Source organism: Hemitrygon akajei, chromosome 7 (assembly GCF_048418815.1).
Source record: "Hemitrygon akajei chromosome 7, sHemAka1.3, whole genome shotgun sequence".
NCBI lineage: Eukaryota > Metazoa > Chordata > Chondrichthyes > Myliobatiformes > Dasyatidae > Hemitrygon > Hemitrygon akajei.
Window position 1 is genome coordinate 34,188,861 of NC_133130.1, and position 23,562 is coordinate 34,212,422.

A 23,562-nucleotide genomic window follows, 5' to 3' on the forward strand; every position below is an offset into this window, starting at 1 on the left:
AACAGTCCAGCCCTTTGAATCCCGTACAACGCTGATCTCACTAGCGTGCATGGGAAGCAAATTCATCAGCCCTCATGCACACCCAACAATGACATCACTTAAAACCATCCCACCCACATGCACCTCACAGCAATTCTATAACCCACAGCAACGGATCCTTGTTCCTAGGTCTACATCAAATGAAATACATGTGGAGTGAATTTGAGGCTCATGTAAGTATCCAACCTCAAATTCATTTACAGCAAAGATAAGAATCTAATTATCTTTTTTTTCTGAAAAGAAAAGAGAGTAAAGTCAGTTTGGATACAGTGTTGTGAAAACCGGAGTGCAAGTCAAAGCAATACACTTTTCCGTATGAGGTTTCTAAACATCATTCTTCTTGGCCACAAGAACTCACATAAATGATCACATGTATGCTGTACATGCAAAAAGCAGCTCCACAACCAGAGTACCAAACATTGTATTGTAGGAAAGGCAGATGAGCTTAGGGCAAGGGTCAACAACTCTTCTAATTATGATATTGTAACCATTAGTGAGACTTGATTGTTGGGCATTCAGGGTTCCAGTTATAGATGTGGCAGAGTGAAAGGATTAAGGGGAAGGGGTAGCATTACCAGTTAGGGAGAAGGTCACAGCAGTACTCAGTCAAGACAGACTGGAGGACTCATCCACAGAAGCTTTACATGTGGAACTGAGGAATAAGAAAAGTAAGACCACCTTAATGGGGCTACATACTAGACCATCTACCAGTCCGCAGGATTGTAGAGAGATTGCAGACTTACAAGAAACACAAGGTTGTGACAAGTGACTTTAACTTTCCCCATATTGTCTGAGACTTCCTTACTGTAAAAGGACTAGATGGGACACAGCCTGTTGAATGCATTCAGAAAAGTTTTCTTAATCATTACAGAAAATTTCTAATAAGGAATTGCATTAATACTAGACAATAAAGGTTTTACTTCCAGATTGCTTATGGATTTTGGGCTGTTGATCATGAAAATCACCATGAAATTTCTCTATCACGCACCAATTTAAATGGCCTACTTTGTTATTTCAAGTCATCATTCAAGTCAATTAAAAAGTTGCCAACAATGCAAGCTGAAATTGTCTCTTGTCCAGGCGTGCTGAAGCAGGGCAGATCCCGCATGGTTTTAGAAAGGTTATAAATTTTCATGAAGGATTTTGAGTTTTGATAACTGATGCTAAGAAGGCATTTTTGTTGGTCAGCAAATCAGACAGGTCAATCACAAGTAATACGAAGAACTTCCAGCTAAAATGGAGAAAGTCACATGGAAGGCATTCAAGGGTGCAGCTGAAAATTTTAGTGGCAACTACAGATCACCAAACTATGTGCAGCTGGTTAACCATATGCTTCAAGCATACAAGATCATTAAGTGCAACATATCACAACGGCATTGCAGTCATGGAGAAATGATAATCTGGGCAACTGGAATCCATCAATGCTGGCTGATAAATCGACATTTGAGCGAGAACCCTCAGACACCGAGTACAAAGGAAAATCATCAACAGAACATTTTTAGCTTAGTTGAACTACTGCAAAGCCTCAGCACTGTAATTAAATGCATTATATTTAATGAAAGTTAATTTCTTGTTTCTCCAAATTTCTATGTTACAAGTAGTCTGGAAAAATATTCTGAGGACGCTACACTTCGAAAAAAATTTGTTGTCCAATGAGCTCCTGTTAGGAAATGAGACAGGACAGGCGTCAGAAGCTTGTGTACGGGAACAGTCTGCATCTCGTGATCATAATGACCTTAGTTTCAAAGTATATACAAGTGTCCCCCGCTTTACGAATGTTCACTTTACGTCGCTTCGCTTTTACAATAGACCTACATTAGTAACCTGCTTTCGCATTACAAAGAGGATTTTTGCTTTTACGAAAAAATTTTCCATATAAATTAATTGTTCTTCGCTTTATGCCATCTCAGCTTAAGAAAGGTTTCATAGGAACACTCTACCATTGTAAGGAGGGGGCACCTGTATGGAAAAGGTAAGTCTGGCCTGCAATTTGAGATTCTAAACTAGAGAAAGGCCAATTTTGATGGTATCAGAAAGGATCTGGCAAGCATGGATTGGGACAGGCTGTTTTCTGACAGAGGTGCACTTAGCAAGTGAGAAGCCTTACAGTGAAATTTTGAGAGTACAGAGCTTGTGTGTCCCTGTCAGAATAAAAGGTAAAGATAACAGATTTAGGAACCTTGGTTTTCAAGATATATTCAGGCCCTAGATAAGGAAAAAAGTGTACAGCAGGTATAGACAAATAAGAACAAATGCAGTATAGGAAATGCCAGAGAACACTAAAGAAATCAGGAGGACTAAAAGGCACAAGGTGAGGTTGAGGAGAACGTCAAGGGATTCTACAAAGATGTTAAGAGCAAAAGGATTGCAAGGGACAAAAATTGATCCTCTGGAAGATCAGCAAGGTAACGTGTGTGGAGCCAAAAGAGATGGGGGAAAGATCTTAAATGGATTTTTGGCATCTATAGTTGGGAGAGGGGAAACGAGTCTATAGAAGTGATGCAAAGCAGCAGTAAACACCTATACAGATTACAGAGGAGGAATGTTTGCTGTCTTAAGCCAATTAGGGTGGATAAACCCCCAGGTCCTGTCAAGATGTTCCCTCAGACCTGTGGGAAACAAGTGCAGAAATTACAGAGGCTCCAGCAAAGATATTTAAATAATCCTTAGTGACAGGTGAGGTACCAGGGGATTGAAGGATAGCTAATGTTGTTTCACTGTTAAAAAAAGGCTCTAAAAACAAACCTGGAAATTACAGGCCAGTGAACCTGACATTGGTGGTGGAAAAGTTGTTGGAAGGTATTCCAAGGATATACGAGTATTTATATACGTAGACTGATTAGGGATAGTCAATAAGGCTTTGTGCATGTTAAGTCATATCTAACTAGCCTTATGGGAGTTTTTCAAGGAAATTACCAGGAGAATTGATGAAGGCAAGGCATTGGATGTTGTCTACATGGACGTTAGGTGAGATATTTGACAAAGTTTCCATGGGTAGTTGGTCAAGAAGGTTCAGTGGCTCAGCATTCAGGATGAGGTAGTAAATTGGATTAGACATTGGCATTGTGGGAGAAGCCAGAGAGTGGTACTGGATTGTTGCCTCTCTGACTGGAGGCCTGTGATTAGTGGAGTACCATAGGGATCAGTGCTGAGTTATCAGTTGTGTGTCATCTATATCAATGAGCTGGATGATAATGTGGTTAACTAGACCAGCATTTTTGCAGATAACACCAAGATGAGGGGTGTAGTGAACAGTGAGGAAGGCTATCATGGCTACAGTGGGATCTGTACCATTTGGAAAAATTGACTTAAAAGATGGGAGATGCTATTTAATGCAGTCAAGTATGAGGTGTTGCACTTTGGTTGGAGCAACCAGAGCAGGCCTTACAGAGTGAACGGTACAGCACAGAGGAATGTGCAAGAAAGGGATCTTGGAATACAGGTCCATAATTCATTGGAAGTGGCAGCACAGGTACATAGGATGGTAAACAACACCTTGCCCTTCACATATCAAAGTTTTGATAACAGGAGTTGGGATGTTACGTAGAAGTTGTATGAGACATTGGTGATGCCTAATTTGGAGTATTGTGTGCAGTTTTGATCACCTACCTACAGGAAAAATGTAAATACGTTTGAAAGAGCACAGAGAAAATTTACAAGGATGGTGCCAGGACAGGAAGACCTGATTTACAAGGAGAAATTAAATAGATTAGGACTTTATTCTTTGAAATGTAGAAGATTGAGGGGAAGATTTGATAGGAGTTTAGATAGGGTAAATGCAAACAAACATTTTCCCACAAAGATTGGGTGGGACTACACCCAGAGGACATGTACTTAGAGTGTAAGGTGCAAAGTTTAAAGGTATCATGAGGGGAAAATTCTTCACTCAGAGGATAGTGAAATTATTTAATGAGCTGCCAACATAAGTTCAGTAAATGCATGTAAGTTCAATATCAACATTTAAGAGAAGCATGGATAGGTACATGAATGGTAGAGGATATGAATGGCAATGGTCCTGGTGCAGATCACTGGGAGTAGGCAATTTATGCAGACCAGTGTAGACCAGAGGGCCCAAATGGCCTAGTTCTGATGCTGTATTTTTCTATGACTATGATCTAAAACAAAATGGACAGCTCACCATTTAGTTTATTAGACATTATCCAATTGGAATATAATTGTCTTCTTGAGAGCTTGAATGTAATCAAGTCAGGTGTCAGGTCTCTCAGTGGGAGAGCATTTTGGTTATAGTGATCACAATTCTATCTCCTTTACCATAGCATTCAAGAGGGATAGGTTTTGAAAGGGGTGACTTGAACAGCTTAGATGAGTAAGTGCAATGTATTTGGTAGGTGGCACACAATGAGCCACTGTGCAGTTGATAGTGGATGCGGTATTAGTTACATGGGTTACAGTGTTCAGGATGGTGTCACACTTAAGTAGATAAGCCTACAAGAGGAGAGGCTGCACTTGATCTGGTATTGGGAAATGAACCTGGTTAGGTGTCAGATCTCTCAGTGGGAGAGCAGTTTGGAGATAGTGATCATAATTCTATCTCCTTTGCCGTAGCTTTGGAGAGGGATAGGAACAGACAAGTTAGGGAAACATTTAATTGGAGTAAGGGGAAATATGAAGCTATCAGGCAGGAATTTGGAAGCATAAATTGGAAACAGATGTTCTCAGGGAAACGTACAGAAGAAATGTGACAAACGTTCAAGGGATATTTGCGTGGGTTCCTGCGTAGATACGTTCAAATGAGACAGGGAAAGGATGGTAGGGTACAGGAACCATGGTGTACAAAGGCTGGTGAAGAAAAGAGCTGATGAAAGGTACAAAAAACTAGGTAATGATAGAGATCTAAAAGATTATAAGGCTACTAGGAAGGAGCTTAAGAATGAAATTAGGAGAGCCAGGAAGGGCCATGAGAAGGCTTTGGCAGAAAAGATTAAGGAAAACCCCAAGGCATTCTACAAGTATGTGAAGAGCATCAGAATAATACGTGAGAGAATAGGACCTATCAAGTGTGACAGTGGAAAAGTGTGTATGGAACCAGAGGAGATGGCAGAGAAACTTAATCAATACTTTGCTTCAGTATTCACTACAGAAAAGGATCTAGGTGATTATAGGGATGACTTACAGCAGACTGAAAAGCTTGAGCATGTAGATATTAAGGAAGAGGATGAGCAGGAGCTTTTGGAAAGCATCAAGTTGGATGTCACCGGGACCAGATGGGATGCACCCCAGGCTACTGTGAGAAGTGAGGGAGGAAATTGCTGACCCTCTGGCGATGATCTTCACATCATCAATGAGGACAGGAGAGGTTCCACAGGATTAAAGGGTTGCAGATGTTGTTCCCTTATTCAAGAAAAGGAGTAAGGATAGCCCAGGAAATTATAGGCCCGTGAGCCTTATTTCAGTGGTTCGTAAACTGATGGAAAAGATCCTGAGAGGCATAATATGATTAGGAATAGCCAGCGTGGCTTTGTCAAAGGCAGGTTGTGCCTTACAAGCCTGACTGAATTTTCTGAGGATGTGACTAAACTGGGCAGCATGGCTTGAAGGAACAGAAGAGCCTGCTCCATGCAGTATCTCAATAAATAAATAAGTAGCAACAGCCTCAGGACCCACACCACCAGGTTCAGGAACAGTTATAATTTCTCATCCATCAGGCTCTTTAACCAGAGGGGATAACTTCATTCGTCACATCGCTGAACTGTTCCCACAATCTACGGACTTACTTTCAAGGACTCATCTCATGTCCAATATTTATTGTTTGTTTGTTTATTTATTTATCATTATTTTATCATTTTTGTTTCTTTGGATATATTGTGAACACCCGCAAGAAAATAAATATCAAGGTTGTATATGGTGACATACATGTACATTGATAATAAATTTACTTTGAAATTTAATCAGTGACTTAATATTCTTTTCTTCTATCCCAACAGCTTCAGTCTTCCTGCACCCTGCTCCCAACTGAAGGCAGGTCTCATTCAGCCAGATACATCCCAGTATTTAACAAGCCAGGAGCACTGCAGAAATTCTCAGCAGAGCCTGGATCACCTGAAGAAGATGGATACTAATAGAGTTAGGAGATTTCAACTCCCAGCAGCATGGCAATCGATGAAATTGAATTGATAAGTCGTCAGCAAAGAATCATGTGATTATTTCAGCAAGTGACTCCAATTTCAAAAGATGATAAAATTTGGCAGTAAAATAAACTACCATTCAGTCAATCACTGCAATACAAGGGGTAACTGGTAAGTTTGTGGCCTAAGGTAGAAGGAGTCAGTGTTAGAAAATCTAGCACATTTATTTTTCAACATAGTCCCCTCCTACATTTACACACTTAGACCAGAGGTTTTGGAGCATACAGATCTTGGACCTCCAGAAAGTCTCCACGGCAGGGGTGATTGATAAGTTCATAGCCTAAGGTAGAAGGCGATGAGTTAAGGCTGATTTATACTTGCGCATACGGGCTACGCCGCAGCCTACGCTGTAACCCTGATTTTCACTTCTGCGTCACTCTACGCCATAGCGAGCACGCGTCAGTGTGCACCAAAACGCTAGTTGGCAGTGGGGTTTCTATGCCACTGTGTTGAGTTTCTTCGTGAGAGACATGGATGAGGAAATACATTTCAAATATTTTTGCATGCCGGCAGGTAGATTTGACGATTTGGTTTATCTATTTCATATCGGTGTACAGACAGCCTACAAACATGGCGGAGGAGAACCAACCAGAAATGCGTAGGAGGAAATGTGATGCTACCAAACGGACCAATCACAGTCGTTGCGGTCTGCATCGTCGCAACACGTGAGTAACTTTTCTGGAGAGGTGCACGTCACCCTACGGCGTAGGGTACACAATACCTACAGCATAGATGCGACACACAAGTATATATCAGCCTTTATACAGCTCTCGTTACATGCACATGCAGATCTACTCTGCGTGATTATGCAGAAAATTTGAATACCTCATTCTACCTTAGGCCACGAAATTATCAATCACCCCTGATGAGTTAACTTCAAACTTTCTGCATAATCACTCAAAAGAGTTGAACTGCACGTGCATGTAATGAGAGCTGTATAACTCATCTCCTTCTACCTTAGGCCACGAACATATCAATCACCCCGTATATAATTTTTAAGAGAAATAGATCAGAAATCTTACTTATAAAACAGTAAACATGCGCAATTAGCAACATGAAGACAACACAAGATTTGAGTTTAAGGTGTAATGATAAAACTGTATCTAGAAAGGTAATCTGTCTGTGCCATAATCGCTTAATGCTGTGCAATTCCACATTTTACTTTTGTGAAAAAATTAACAAACATATTTTATTAAGACATCAGAAACAGCAGAGGCTGTAGCTATTGGCAATACCGCAAACATACAGTCATTTTCAGCGTGTTACCAGAAAAACACAAATAAGGCACATACCCACAGTGCAGTCAACTGTCCACCCAAGGCTGTTAGTACTTGACAAAGTCTCTTTAAAAAGATGTAGTGTTGTTCCCCAAGCCCAGCTCCATGAGCTGTCCTGCAAGAGTAAAATGTTCAATCATTTCTGAAATGGATAATTAGAACATTAGAACATTTCTGACAAGAACTGGCCATTTGGCCCAACAAAGATTGCCAAGTTCCTATTGACATAATGCATTGAAATGACTATCGAGTTTAGATTTGAAAGTCTCTTAGGTACTACTCTCAACTACACAACTGGGTATTTTGCTCCATGTGTCCACAACTTACCACGTAAAGAAATGCTTCCTGACGTTAGTCTGAAATCTCCCCTTAACCAGTCTCCACCTACAGCCCTGTATCCTTGATGGATAAACTTTGAAGGTGCACCTGGCATCCACTCAATGATTTTGAACACTTTTATCATGTCTCCTCTCATTCTACAAACAAGAGAAAATCTGCAGATGCTGGATCTACATCTACTTAGGCTACAAAGATTTAATTCTTTCAACCTTTCCTCATAGCTCATTCTCTGCAGACCTGGAATGAGCCTAGTCGTCCCTCTCTGGACTCTCCAGTGCCTTCACATCCCTCATACAATATGGAGACCAAAATTGTACACAGTAGTCAAGGTGTGGCCTCATAGTGATGAGTCTACCAGGGTGCCCAACCCTTCTCTTACAGTGCACTTTCTAATTCAAGACACCCCACTGAATATTTATCTAATATTTCTACTTCCAATATGTAATACTTTACATTTACTGTTACAGTTATGGATCCCACAACCCACCTGGGTCGTAGGGGCACTGTATCAGTTGTGGGTGAGTGCCTGGGTTGCGGCAAAGCTCTCTCCAGTCCACTCTACAATGTTGTCTGTCCATTTCCTTCTCCATCTGCTCCTTTTTCTTTTCCCCTGCATCATTCCCTGAAGAGTGGTCCTTCAGAGTCCATTTGATCCTATTATGTGGCCATATCATCTCAGTTTCTTCTTTACTGTGGACAGTAGATCGTCATAGTGTCTCATGTGCTGGGTGATGGCTCCTCATACTTCATCATTTGAGATATGGTTTGTATACGAGATGCCAAGGAACCTTCTGAAGCATCTCATTTCTACTGCCTGGATCTTCTTTTGCAGTTCTGCTGTCAAAGTCCATAATTCACATGCATACGAGAAAGTGGAGAGCACAAGTGCATGCAGAGGTTTCAACCTGGATCTAACAGCGATGCTATTGTCTCTCCAGATGATTTCAGTTTAGCCAGTGTTGTTGTTTGGGCTGTCCTTGCAAGGACTTCAAGCTTTGATCCTTCTTGGTTGATGATCGCACCAAAATACTTGAACTGTTTCCAAGTCTCTAGTCCTTTTCCACCAACTGTGACTTTTATTGTGATTGGCTCCACAGCCTTTCTCAGTAGCTTGGTTTTCTCTGCATTACCTCCATGCCATATCTGGTAGATGTATCCCGCAGACAGTTCGCAAGACAGACCAATTCGTCCTCACTTCCTGCTAGCCCATCAATGCCACCGGCGAACCTGAGGTTGGTCATGATCTGTTCTCTGATACTGACTGTGCCAATATGGTCACCCAGGGCATCTGTCATTATCTGCTTCAGGAAAATATTGAACAGCATGGATGTAAGGAGGCAACCTTATCGGACTCCAGCTGATGATTTACAAGGATGTTGTCTGGTTTGGGGAGCATGCCTATTGAGAATAGGTTTAATGAACTCAGCCTTTTCTCCTTGGAGCGACAGAGGATGAGAGGTGACCTGATAGAGGTGTACAAGATGATGAGAGGCATTGATCATGTGGATAGTCAGAGGCTTTTTCCCAGAGCTGAAATGGCTAGCACGAGAGGGCAGTTTTAAGGTGCTTGGAAGTAGTACAGACGATAGGGGTAGGTTTTTTTTTGAAAAAATACGTAGAGAGTGGTGAGACCACGGAATGGGCTGCTGGTGAAGGTGGTGGAGGCGGAAACAATAGGGTCTTTTAAGAGACCCTTCAATAGGTACATGGAACTTAGAAAAATAGAGGGCTATGGGTAACCCTAGGTAATTTCTAAGGTAAGGACATGTTCAGCATAGCTTTATGGGCCAAAGGGCCTGTATTGTGCTGTAGGTTTTCTATGTTTCTATGTATGGGATCACTCTGCAACTGTGCCTTGAAGAAGTACCACACTGCCAGCTTTGGTGTACAGCTGCTTGATGGTTTGGATTAGCTTCTGGCCCATGTTGTATCTCTTCAGTGTGGCCCAGAGTGCATCATGCCCCACCCCATCAAATGCCTTTTTGAAGTCTATGAACTCATAGAAGATATCCTGTTGATGGTTGTATTTCCTCACACAGTACTCAGGAGGTTGAACATCTGTTCTGTTGTACTGCTGAATCCAGCTTGCTCTTCAGTGATTATTTCTTCTGCCTATGGTTTCAGTCTATTCAAGATGACTTGCAACATCTCTTTGCTTGCATGGCTGATAAAACATGTTGTTCTATAATTCTAGCACTGCTGCAAGTTGCCTTTCTTTGGGAGAGTGATGAGTTATTTTGTCCAGGATATTGGCCATTCTCCAGTCTGCCAGATTTTGTTGCAAATATTGGTGAGGATGTCTATCAGTGTCTCTCTTCCATGTTTTATTCCTGCAGCTTTCCCATTCTTCAGTAATCTTATGGCTGCTTCTAATTCCTCCCACAGAATTGTAGGGGGGTCTGGACAGAGGGAGTATTTCTGACGTCTGGCAGCTGCACTCTACCTAGAAGGGTGAACAGGCTTCACTGGCCCTCATCCATCTCCTCAATCTCTCATGTCTGCCTCCAAGTGGCACACCGCGATACGCCTCTTCAGCTGGTGGGCTAAACGACATAAGGGTGTGGTGTTAGCATGGCACCACTGGGCAAAAGACCTCATCGACAAAGTCACTTGATGAGTTCCCCAAAGAACAACAACAGCCATGTGTTCAAGACAGGTTAAGCCACCGAGCTGACCTTGACAGCTGAGGACATCAGCTGTGGTCTGGTCTGGAGAGGGATGGGCAGCACCAGGCCTCACCAGCCAAAGACATGCAGCATGATGAACACAGAACAGACCCCATACTGGATTGGTCACCACCAGGGTCACCAAGGACCACTCCACCCGTTGCATACCAGGGCAGAGGTGCTAAATACCTCACCACAGAAGATCCATGGGAGAAACTCCATCCCATTAGCCACATAGAACGTGAGAACACTTGCCCAAGCAGGAAAACTGCAGAAACTCACATATGAGCTGGAAGGGTATAGCTGGCACACCATAGGACTCTGAAGTGTCAGGTGGAAAAACCTCGGTGAACATCTTACTGAGAAAGGCCATATACGATAGTACAGTGGAGAATTTGACAAATGTGCCAGTGGTGTAGGATTTCTTGCAACAAGAGCATCAAGAACTCAGTACTAGGGTGCCGCCTAGTATCCAGCAGGCTTATTTCCATCCGCCTTAGATCAGCACCTTTCTACATCTCAGTGATTCAGGCCTATGCACCAACATCTGACAATGAAGATGACCAAGTGAAGGAATTCTACAGCCAACTCCAGGGCATTATTGACAAGGTGGGTCCAGATACACTGAAAGACTTAAAAGAATTCTGTGGCCCCTCCTGTAATGCCAATGAGTAAGGATTACGCCAACTTGAGTTTGCCAACTGCAACGTGGTGCTTGCGAACACTCTTGGAAAGCACAAGACATCACGATGCTGGACTTGGCATGCACCCAACAGATCCATAGCCACTTTGGTCTGGGATCAAGTGAGCCACAACAAGGATGTTCCCAGGTGCTGATATTGGAAGCGACCACGACCTGGTGATAATGACCTTTAGAATCAGGCTGAATAAAGTCAAGAAGCCCAAGAACATCAGAATGAAATTCAACTTGGACAGACTGAAGGACACCTCCTTCAAATCCTTTAAAACTACAGATGATGGAAAATTTGCACAACTGCTGATGCTTGATGAAGATGCAGAAATGTTGACAACTAAGTTCATGAAATGATGACAGCAACAGCCAATGAGATACTTGAAAAAGCCATAGGAAAACTGAACCCTGCATAACAGAGGATATCCTGGAAATGTGAAATACTAGAAGAGACCTGTAGAAAACTAAGAACACGACAACAGGAGCTGTAGCATACAGAGATTTGCAAGATCCAGAAAAACATGATCAAGGTCAACGAAGAATGGATTGAGAGACTGTGTACAGAGATAGAAGACAGCCTGAACAAGAACAGCAGCAGGCAAGCATTTCAAATTGTAAAGGACCTCATTAAACTGACAGTCACGGGTCAGCACAATCCAAGACAAAGAAGGAAACTGTCTCACAGATGAAGACATTCTCAAGAGATGGACTGAGATTTGTTCAGACATTTACAATCATCAGACCTAAGGAGACTCCAGCAACTTGTCAAACAACGATGACTTTCCAATTCTGTGGGAAGAAGTACTTTACATTTACTTATGTTAAATTTCATCTGCCATTTAGCTGACCACATCAGGATTTTGTTTAGATCTAACTGTATTGATTCTGCTGCCTGAATGTGATCAGCCTATCCCCCTAATTTTGTGTCATCAGTAAACTTCACTAGTTCATTTGTTATGTGCTTATCCAAATCATTAATGTAAAATGTAAACAGCAGCAGTCCCAAAACTGATCCCTGCGGAACCCCACTTTTAATATCTTCTGGGTGTGAAAATGATCTTCTCATCATAATGGAGACACCACTTTTTCCCTTTATTAGGGAGACAGAGAGCCTGTGGTATGTTGAATTACCGGGTGAACGAGTCGATTTTGAGGTACTGTCTGTGTCTTTATTGATTCTTTGCTGCATGCTTGAGTGCTCGGTGGGGGGTGCTGATGCTTTTTGCTGGTGGGGGGGCATTGCTTTGCTGCTACTTACACATGGGTGGGGAGAGCTGGGGTAGTTTTGGGGTTCTAACATTTAACTGTCATTCATCCTTAAGGGCACTCCTCTGTTTTCGTGGATGTTTGCAAAGAAAAATAATTTCAGGATGTATATTATATACATTTCTAACATTAAATGTACCTATTGAAACATATTGAACTCATTGTTTTCTGTTTTTGAGCTAATTCTGCACCCATTCACATACCTTACCCTGAATCCATACCTCCTGTAATTTGATTATTAACCTCCTGTTGGGTACCTTATCAAAAGCCTTCTGAAAGTCCAAGTAAATTACATCCATCACTCTATTATTATCATAAGTTTTAGTTGCCTCTTCATAGAACTTCAGCATATTAGTAAAACATAATTTCCCTTTCCTGAACTCATGCTTGCTTTCTGCAAACATGCCTGTTCTTATCAGCTGCTTTTCAATTTCACTCTTTATTATTGTTTCCATTATCTTGCCGACGATACACGTAAGCTTACTGGCCTAGTTACCAGGGTCAGTGCGGTCACTCTTCTTGTAACACTGGGACATTAGCCCATTTCCAGTCCTTGGGATTTCACTAGTCTTCAGTGACTTTTGTATACATAATCACAGACATCTAAGTGCCCTTGGATATCTGTTGACTGGCCCTGAGATTAATTAACTTTCAGCCTTTTCAACTGAAATAGGACCCCACTCCTAAGATCTCCAAATCATTTAAAACAACCCTATTGCTAACATCTTCGCAGGTGAATATTTTAGCAAAATATGACTTGTGTATCCACTATGTCCTTCCCTGCATAATTATTCCTAATACACTTAACTTCCTCCTTGACTTTTTGAAAAAAAAAATCTCTTGGAGTCAATCTTAGCATTCAGCAATATCCTTTTCAACCTGCCTTTTGGCAATCTGAATTTCCCCCTTGACTACAGCTTTAATATTTTCAAATGCTCTACAGTTAACAGCATTACTATCTTAGAAAGAACAGTCTTTGAAATATTCCATTAAGTAAATGCACAATTTTACACTGCAAAAGTAAACTATTGCCCATTGAGTCTGCATTGGACCTTTGAACTTTTTCCAATTTAATCACACAACACAAATTTCTAATGAACAGCCTTTTTAAGTTACCATGGAATTAAATTCCATTAGCCCCTCTACTCAAGCATTCTAAGTCTTAACAATTTTTTTTGAAGTATGCCATACCTGGTTCTTTTTTTCAAATATTTCTTTAACCTGAAACTAACATCTAAGTCCTCAGTAAAACCCTCGATTTCGTATTAATATTTCCCTTTTATACTCTCTGTGCCAAATAATTCCTACTACAACAGCTCTATTTGATTGAATTCAGCTGCAATCAATTTGTTCCTCAGATGCTCAGCAGGTCGGTTGGTTTTTGCCAACAGTTAATATTTCAGTAATTGAATTTAGATCTGTGAAACCTCTCAAGCGATTTGATATCCAAGCAAAATTACTTTCTCCTCTCTTTCAATTCAGTATCCCCCCCTCAAAGAACTTATAATTTTTTTCCTCTGCTAATGAACCCCTTAAAAATATACCATTATCTTGTTTTTATTGTTTTGCACAAGGACATGAATTTGCCACATCAACCCAGTTCAACTGTTTGTCTCAGACCTGCTGAAAAACATACTGCTAAATTTTACATTAAGCATATTTTATCTTGTTTTCCACTTATGAATAAAGTAATTATATTTTCTCATTAAGATTTCAGACTTCATTTTTATGACTCCTCCAGCACCCTAAGCTCACCTGATTTCAAATCATGTAAATAAAAATGCTAATTCCAAACCCTGATATATTTACCTGTAGTCAGAAAAAAAATTCCACAAGCACATCACTGCCAATCCATAGCTTAATATGTAATGAAGTTTTTCTTTTATACTGTTCTACCTTCCAAATAAGTCTGATTCAAAGCACTTCATCATGTCTTTTCAAAAACCATAAGTATAACATCTACCACACTACAGTTTTGCTTTTGTAACTTCCAGTAACAGTTATTGGTAGATTAAAAAAGGGAAGTTAATTTTTATGCAAGCCAACTAATACCAATACACGTCTCTGATTTATCCTTGACAATCTTCATTATTTAAGTTTTTTTTTGGGGGGGGGGGGTTTATAACTTTTATCCACCAAAATGTGTAATAATGATTTCTAACCAAAACACGATTTGTAGTCAATGATTTTGATATCCAAATTTTGTCATTTTAAAGGCCAATGCCAAGAAAAATGATTTCAAGTAACACGGTTTATGAAATTAATACTTCTGAAAACACACTTACTGTGCAGCTGACAAAATACAGTGCATGGCAGCATCACTGAAGAGGACCAGCAAAGGCTTCCGATCCTCCAGTTTGCCCTAACAAATGAGGGAAGCACAAGCCAGTGAAAATGGATTTAGAGTTTTGCAGTTACACAATATTCTACATAAAATACAGAGGACAGAAACTATTCAAATAGAGAAGTCCCTTATGAATAATGCAAATTTCATTATGCATTTAAAATACATTTGCTTATAAAATCTTCCAAGATAAGACTAAATTGCACAACACTTACACGTTGACTAGATACACTTTCAAGAATTATGGGATCAAAATGTGTTGTGCAGAAGCATAGGCAAGTTTTTCACGTTAGGCTGCCAACTGATAACTCTACCCTATCATAAATTTAAAGTAGGAATATTCGAAACCCAAAAAATATTGAAATATATCAAATCTAATTCTTCAGCACTTTCAATTACAATTTTAAATTATATTATCATAAAATTTAGTGATTCAAGCTTATCCAGAAGTCCTTTATTGTTATTTCAGTGTATATCTATATACTCAGAAGCATATTGTAACAAATGCCACTTCATTCATTAAAATTTTACCCGTGGGTAAAACACTAAAATCATTTCTAGGACACACTCAACAGTGCAACATAGGAAAAGACCCTTCAGCCCACCATGTCAATGCTAACCACGATTCTACCTACATGTACATGATCCACACCCCTCTATTCCGACTGTTCATCACTCTAAATATTGTTATTCTATCTGCTTCTATCACCTCTCCTGGCAGCACACTCAAGTCACCTAGCACTGTTTAAAAAAAACTTGCTTTGTATATCTCCTTTAAGCGTTCTCTTTTCACCTGAAACCAATGTCATCTGTTACTTTTGACTCTGGATTTTGGGAAGGTGACTATCTCCCCTATTGCCATTTCACATAATTTTAGATATTTCTACAAGTACACTCCTCAGTCACTGACTATAAAATTTCTCCACCTTCTACGTATACACCCCAAGCGTGGCAACATGCTGTTGAACTTTTTCTGCATCCTCCACAAAGCTTCCATATCGTTCCTAAATGCTACGGAACTGCACGCACTACACCAAATGCAGCTTATCCAAAATTTTATGATTTCATTGACCCATATAATGAAGGCTAGCATGCTATATGCTTTCTTTACCAACTTATCCACTTACAGTATGCTGCACTTTCAGGGAGCAATGGACATGCACCCAGGGCACTTCTGTACATCAATGCTCCAAAGAGCTCAGTCATTTTCCACAGTATTTCACCTTGCATTTGATCTCCCAAAAATACTTTCCTAGAACCCAGACCTAATCATTACTTTGCCATCAGGTATTACCTTTCTGCTCACAGCAATAAGCAGACACTCCGCTGCCTCCAGTTGCAATTCTGGTTCAGTTAGTAACATACACAGCACTTCAAGCAGCTTGCAGCTATCAGCTGCAATGTGGTGCAGAGCAACCCAGTCCACATATCCAGCCAGAGTACCAAGAGTTGCTATTGCAACGCGACAGTGTGCCTTGGCCTGCATGGGGAGAAAAACAAGTTGAAAATTAACTTGGGTGCATAACCACGTATCGAGTACATTAAACATGTGCAATATTTATAAGATACATGATGCCTATTACTGCAGGATCATACATATCGAGTACCAATCCTAAATGAGGGAATAGGAACCAAACATTCTCTGATTAGACTATGAATAAGGAAGCTAATTTGGAAGGAAAGAAAAACAATGAGCCTTAAAGTTCATCATATTTAAAAATTACAGATAAAAATATAAAATTCTGGAAACACTCAGGTCAGAACAGGCAAGTGTCCTCAAGTTAAAGCATCTCTTCCCAAAGATGCAGTCTGACATGCCAGGCATTTCCAACATTGTTTCAATTCACTTTACATCTTAAAACCAGCTTTTTCATGTGCTTTGCAAGCACAGAAAAGTCAACTGCAAAACTTATTCAGAGAAGTGTGCAGGGGTTGTGCTGTACGGTGGTACACGTGCTCTAAATAAATGCAAGCCTACCTTGCTTTCTTCAGTAGCATTTCCTTTCTATAAGAAATTGAAAGCAAAATCTTAGAAAAACAGTTATAACACATTGCACAAACAATGGCTCAACAGATTTGCAGATAAATTGACAAGTCAAAGAAATCAGTCAAACAATTCACATGATATCTACAACTATATGCAATAAATGCAGACTGCATACATCTCTGCAACTAGCCATTTATCAAGAAAAGCAATAGGCCGGTAAATAAACAAGTCAGTCTACCATATGAGCATCTGAGCTGAAGAATAATGATACTTCATCCAAAAGGCATCCCAACCAAGAATTTTCAATACTTTATCCACACCATGGAAAATTTACATGACCAAATATAACTTTGGTGATTAAATATACCAAAAGTAGATTAATCCTATCTGCACACAATGCCATGCATTTTCCAAACAAATGTCATATCAATTGTGTATTAGATGCAACTCAGACATTATTTACCTAATCTAATCCAGTATTAGTAACATTATAACTCCTTATTAAATGTCTGGATCAACTCCTATACCCCTAAATATTTTGAACATACAAAAATGTATAAATTTGACCTCCTAAATTACATTTAACAGGAATAGTCACTAGAGAAACCTTGCTATTTATAAGACTAACCACTCTTATAGTCTTACAGATATTATAGTCTTATAATATCTTGCTATTTATAAGACAACCACTCTTATAGACCACCCATCCCCACACAAAAGAATGGGTAAAACTGAAATGAAGTCACTCCTTGATTGTTATTGCTTAATCTCACTTCATAAATTAACCCTTGGAATCCAAGACTTATTTTGCCAAGTCTAAAACCACCCGTTCAAGAACATACACTCCCAAGAAATAGAGCACGAAACTGAATAAAGAACTACAGGTGTGAACTAACAATGATTTGCAAAAACTGTGGCACAACTTCAACGTTTTGTATTCTGATCTGCAAAGATCAGGGCTCCATTATCCTTTTCAATTATTTTCTACACCTGTCCATGACATTTTGGTAATGTATGCAGTAAAATTCCCAAGTCTTTTTAGATGATTGCCTGTTTCCACATTGTCATCAAGTTACCTTTCCTTCCTCTGATAAATTGAAACAAACTTCAAGTGGCATCAGCATTGATTAACTTTGGGAAAATGAACCCGACATTTTCTGGTTGTCTACTTCTGCCACTATTACATAACATAAATACTCTAAAAGGAAAGTTTTGAACTTCATTTAGCACGAATGGCAACAGTAATAAGAGTATGTCAATTACCAGTTGTTTATAATTCTGTGTGTGTTCCTGCAAGATGTCTAATAGAAAACTGAAGAGCTGCATCATATTTTGAGCCAGTGCATGCTGGATATCCTTGCGTCGCTGAACGGGTATAGTCTGAAATGTTACCACATCTTCTACAAGTCGCAATAGAATCAACATTACCAGTTCTGTTTGAGTCTCCTGAAAAGAAAATAATTTCCAAATTGATCATCACTGAACAGATTGCACAATTAGTATACAAATCATAGAGTATTTCAAGAGGGGAATTAAAACTAGAAGGCAAAAGTGTAAGACTTCTTTTTAAAATCAAAAATTCTTTTCTGAATGAGAAGAATAGGTCATTTGACCCCTTGAGCCTATTCTACCATCTATCAAGATCATGGTTGATATTCTATCTCGATTTCACTTTCCAGCACAATTCTCAAATATCAAACTATTTTAAATGCTACAACTAATCCTCTATAATCCTCAAGAGCAGAGGAATCCACTCATCATTACTCTGACAAGTGAAGAAATTTCTCCCATCTCCAATCCTCAATAGTCTACATTTTATTCTCAATTTTTGTCCTTAGTCCTAGATTTTTCAAGAGAATCACCCTCCCTGCTTCTGGCCTGTCAAGTTCTTTAAGAATTCTATGTTTCTCTGGAATCTCTTCTCATTTCTCAAAATCTACAGAATGCAGTTTCAGTCTACTCACTCTCCTCACTTCGTCAAACCTGGGACCAATCTACTAACCTGTATTCCCTCAATGGCAACAGCATCCTGTGTTAGATAGGTATCCAAAACAGTAAAAATACTTCAAATACAGTCTCAGCAAAGCCACATATAATTGCAATGTCTGAAATCAAACCCTTTCTTCATAAAAACCAGCCTATCTTTGTCTTCCTGCTGCATCTGCATGCTGGTCTTCAGAAACGTGTAAAACACCTTTCAACAGCACCTTCTGATTTGGGCAAGTGGCAGACTTCATTTTCCATTCCCAAAACTCCATCTGCCACACATTTTACCTGCTTACTCAGCATGTCCATGCCCGTTGAAGCCTGACATTTTGACGTTTGACATTTTCCTCTCTACTTACTATTACAATTAATTTATCACCATCAGCAAACAATGTCATTTTACTACCTGCTTACCCAAATTATCAATGAAGGTCATGAACAGCTGGGGTCCAAACATTGCTCTCTGCAGTAATCACAGAATTACCAGTGCATTAGTTATTCAGTCCAATAACCAGTTTTCAATGCACATCAGTAGATTATCAACAATTCCATCCCCTTTAACTCTGTTAACTGAAGTTCTGCGTTGGTCTCTCCTGTTGGGCTCAGTGGCATTCTAAGTAGTACAGCAGCCTGGGTACAATTCTGACCTCTGATGCTGCCAATATGGAGTTTGCATGCTCTCTACATAACCGCGTGTGCTTCTCCCAAGTACTCCAGTTTTCACCCATATCCCAAATAATATTTATTATTGTCATATGTAGAGAGATACAGTTAAAAGCTTGTTTGAGTGGCAACCAGCAAGACCATCACATACAGAAGTACATCACGATAGTAAAAAGAGAAAAAAAAAACAGAATGCAGGATATGGTAGAGCACAGGTAAACAAATAAAGTTCAAGGGCAACAAGAAAGCATATTGGGAGATAAAAAGTTCCATTTCTGGATAAGAAAGGCCCATTCAAGAACTGGATAAGTAAGATAGAAGCTGTCATCTCGTCTAGTGGCACATACCTTCAAGCTTTTGCTTCTTCAGCACAGGACAGAAGAAAACAGAGAATAACCCTGATTATGTGAGCTGCTGGTGGTTAGGTTCACTGGTTACTGAAATTACTTCTGGTTTAAGTGGTTAGTCAGAGAATCAGGATGCTAATGGGCAAAGGAAAGATTAGGTAAATCTGGTGGCAAATGGGATTAATGGACTTATTTATGTGAACTGGATAGACTCAATCAACCAAATGGCCTCCTATATTGCATGAGCCTTCCAGAAATTAACTAACTCCATGATGAATACTAGCCTCTGTAGTATCCAAGACATCTTCAAGGTGTGCTACCTTAGGAAGCTGGCATCCATCATTAAGGATCCCCACCACTAGGACATGTCCTCTTCACATTGCTAACGTCAGGAAGGAGGTACAGAAGCCCAAAGGCACATACTCAATGACTCAGGAACAGCTTCTGCCCCTTTGCCACCCAATTTCTAAATGGACATTGAACCCATGAACACAACCTCACTATTGAATTGAATTGACTTTATTACTTACATCCTTCATATACATGGAGGAAAAATGTTTATGATACGTCTCCGTCCAAATGTGCAATGTGTAATTTATAATAAATAGTATGTACAACAGAATAGTCAATGTAACAGAAATATAGTTGAGTCAGCACGAGTTAAGCAGTCTAGTTTTTGCTCTACTTCTTTTAACTTAACTATTTCATTAAACTGCCGCCATAAAGTTAACAAATTTCATGACATATGCCAGTGATATTAAACTTGTTTCTGAAATTCATATCCACCTGTTCCCCTTATCTACACTACTTGTTACATCCCCAAAGAACTCCAACAGATTAGTCAAACGTAATCTAGCCTTAAAAAACCAATGGTGATTTGGTTTAATCCTATCATTATTTTCAGATTGCTGGATTATTATACCCTTTATGAGATTCCACCATTTTCCTACTATTGAGACTAACAGGTCAATAATCCATTGTTTTCTCTTTCCTTCCTTTCTTAAATAACTTAGAACCATAGAACACTACAGCACAGTACAGGCCCTTCAGTCCTCCATGTTGTGCCGACCCATATAATCCTTTAAAAAAAGTACTAAACCCACACTACCCCATAACCCTCCATTTTTCTTTCATCCATGTGCCTGTCCAAGAGGCTCTTAAATACCCCTAGCAACACACACAAAATACTGGTGGAACGCAGCAGGCCAGGCAACATCTATAGGGAGAAGCGCTGTCAACGTTTCAGGCCGAGACCCTTCCTTAAATACCCCTAAATGTTTAAGCCTCCACCACCATCCCTGGCAAGTCATTCCAGGCACTCACAACCCTCTGTGTAAAAAATTTACCCCTGATGTCTCCCCTAAACATTCCTCCCTTAATTTTGTACATATGCCCTCTGGTGTTTGCTATTGGTGCCCTGGGAAACAGGTACTGACTATCCACCCTATCTATGCCTTTCATAATCTTGTAGACCTCTATCAAGTCCCCTCTCATTCTTCTACGTTCCAAAGAGAAAAATCCCAGCTCTGCTAACCTTGCTTCATATGACTTGTTCTCCAAACCAGGCAACATCCTGGTAAATCTCCTCTGCACCCTCTCCATAGCTTCCACATCCTTCCTATAATGAGGTGACCAGAATTGAACACAATACTCTAAGTGCAGTCTCACCAGAGATTTGTAGAGTTGCAACATGACCTCTCTACTCTTGAACTCAATCCCCTGTTAATGAAGCCTTGCATCCCATAGGCCTTCTTAACTACCCTATCAACCTGCGCAGCAACCTTGAGGGATGTATGGATTTGAACCCCAAGGTCCCTTTGTTCATCCACACTCTTAAGTAACTGACCATTAATCCTGTACTCAGTCTCCTGGTTTGTCCTTCCAAAATGCATCACCTCACACTTGTCCGGATTGAACTCCATCCGCCATTTTTCTGCCCAACTCTGCAGCCTGTCTATATCCTCTTGTAACCTTCAACAACCTGCAGCTCCATCCACAACTCCTCCAGTCTTCGTGTCATCCGCAAACTTACTCATCCATCCTTCCGCCTCTACATCCAGGTCATTTATAAAAATCACAAATAGCAGGGGTCCCAGGACAGATCCCTGCGGCACTCCAGCAGTCACCGACCTCCAGGCAGAATACCTTTCTTCCACAACTACCCTCTGCTTTTTTCCTTAAAGCCAATTTTTTTTAATCCAAACAACCAAGGTTCCACTTATCCCATGTCTCATGACTTTCTCGATGAGTCTCTCATGAGGAACCTTGTCAAATGCTTTGCTAAAGTCCATGTAGACCACATCCACTGCCCTACCCTCATCAATTTCTTTTGTTACCTCTTCAAAAACTCAACCAGGCTCGTGAAGCACGATCTTCCCTTCACAAATGTTGACTATCCATGAGTAGACTGTACTTCTCCAAATGCTTGTAGATCCTATTTTAAGAATCCCTTCCAGTAGTTTGCATACCACTGACGTAAGACTCACCAGTCTATAGTTCCCAGGTTTCTCCCTATTAACTTTTTTAAACAAGGGAACTACAATTGCCATTCTCCAATCTTCTGGCATTTCCCCTGCAGCCAAAGAGGATTCAAAGATCACAGCTAATGCTCCTGCAATCTCTTCTCTCAATTCCCACAACAACCTGGGGTGTATCATATCAAGTCCTGGGAATTTATCAATCTTAATGTTTTTAAGATCATCCAGCACTTCTTCCTCTTTGATTTCCACATTGTCCAGCACACAGGCCCGCTCAACTTCGACCTCATCCTGATCAAGATCCTTTTCACTTGTGAATACTGAAGCAAAGTATCATTCAGGACCTCCCCAACCTCTTCCGCTTCCAGGCACATGTTGCCCTCTTTATCCTTTAGTGGTCCCACCTTCGTTCTCGTCATCCTCCTATTCTTCACATATGCATAGAACGCCTTGGGGTTCTCCTTAATCCTATATGCCAAGGCCTTCTCATGCCCCCTTCGAGCTCACCTAAGTCCTTTCTTTAGCTCCTTCCTGGCTACCTTATATTTCTCATAAGCCCCTCCTACTTCCTACTTCTTATATCTAACATATGCTTCCTTTTTCCGATTGACGAGTTGCCTCACATGTTTCGTCAGCCACGGTTCCCTTTCCCTACTATTTTCTCCTTGCCTCAGTGGGACAAACCTATCCTGAACCCAGCTCAAGTGGTCCCTAAACTTCTCCCACATTACTTCTGTGCTTTCCCCTTTGAACATCTGTTTCCAATTTACTCTCTCTAGTTCTTGCTTCATCCCTTTGTAGTTAGCCCTTCCCCAGTTAAGCACTTTACCATTTCGTCTGATTTTATCCCTTTTCATAGCTATGCTGAAGCTAAGGGAGTTGTGGTCACTCTCACCAAAATGCTCCCCCACCAAGAGGTCTGTCACCTGACCAGGTTCATTACCCAGAACTAGATCCAGCATAGCCTCTCCTCTTGTCGGCCTGTCCACATAACTGTGTCAGGAATCCTTCTTGAACACACCTGACAAATTCAGCCCCATCTAACCCCCTTGCACTCAGGAGGTGCCAGTCAATATGAGGGATCCATGTACTAATCCATGCTCTAAGTTCATCCTCCTTGTTCCTAATACTCCTAGCATTGAAATAGACACATTTCAACCCCTTTAACTGGCTAAAATTATGTTCCGTCCCCTGCCTGTCCTTCCTCATCAACTCAGAACTCTTAGCATCATGACCTTGTCCTTCTACCTTAATCTCTGCACTCACATTCTGATTCCCAACCCTCTGCCAAACTAGTTTAAACCCTCCCCAACAGCTCTATCAAACCTGCCCAC

The 23,562-nt window shown here is 40.5% G+C and overlaps 1 protein-coding gene across 1 annotated transcript in view; it reads right to left on the reverse strand.

The window, feature by feature from the left end:
* Positions 1 to 23,562, reverse strand: part of xpo5 (exportin 5) — a 115,996-nt gene that overhangs the window by 69,836 nt on the left and 22,598 nt on the right. The window contains exons 5-9 of the mRNA XM_073050614.1: positions 18,019 to 18,201; positions 16,747 to 16,773; positions 16,063 to 16,248; positions 14,710 to 14,786; positions 7,478 to 7,577 (exon numbers count right to left, since the gene is read on the reverse strand). Coding sequence (XP_072906715.1) covers positions 7,478 to 7,577; positions 14,710 to 14,786; positions 16,063 to 16,248; positions 16,747 to 16,773; positions 18,019 to 18,201 — 573 coding nt within the window. The remainder of the gene's footprint in view (positions 1 to 7,477; positions 7,578 to 14,709; positions 14,787 to 16,062; positions 16,249 to 16,746; positions 16,774 to 18,018; positions 18,202 to 23,562) is intronic.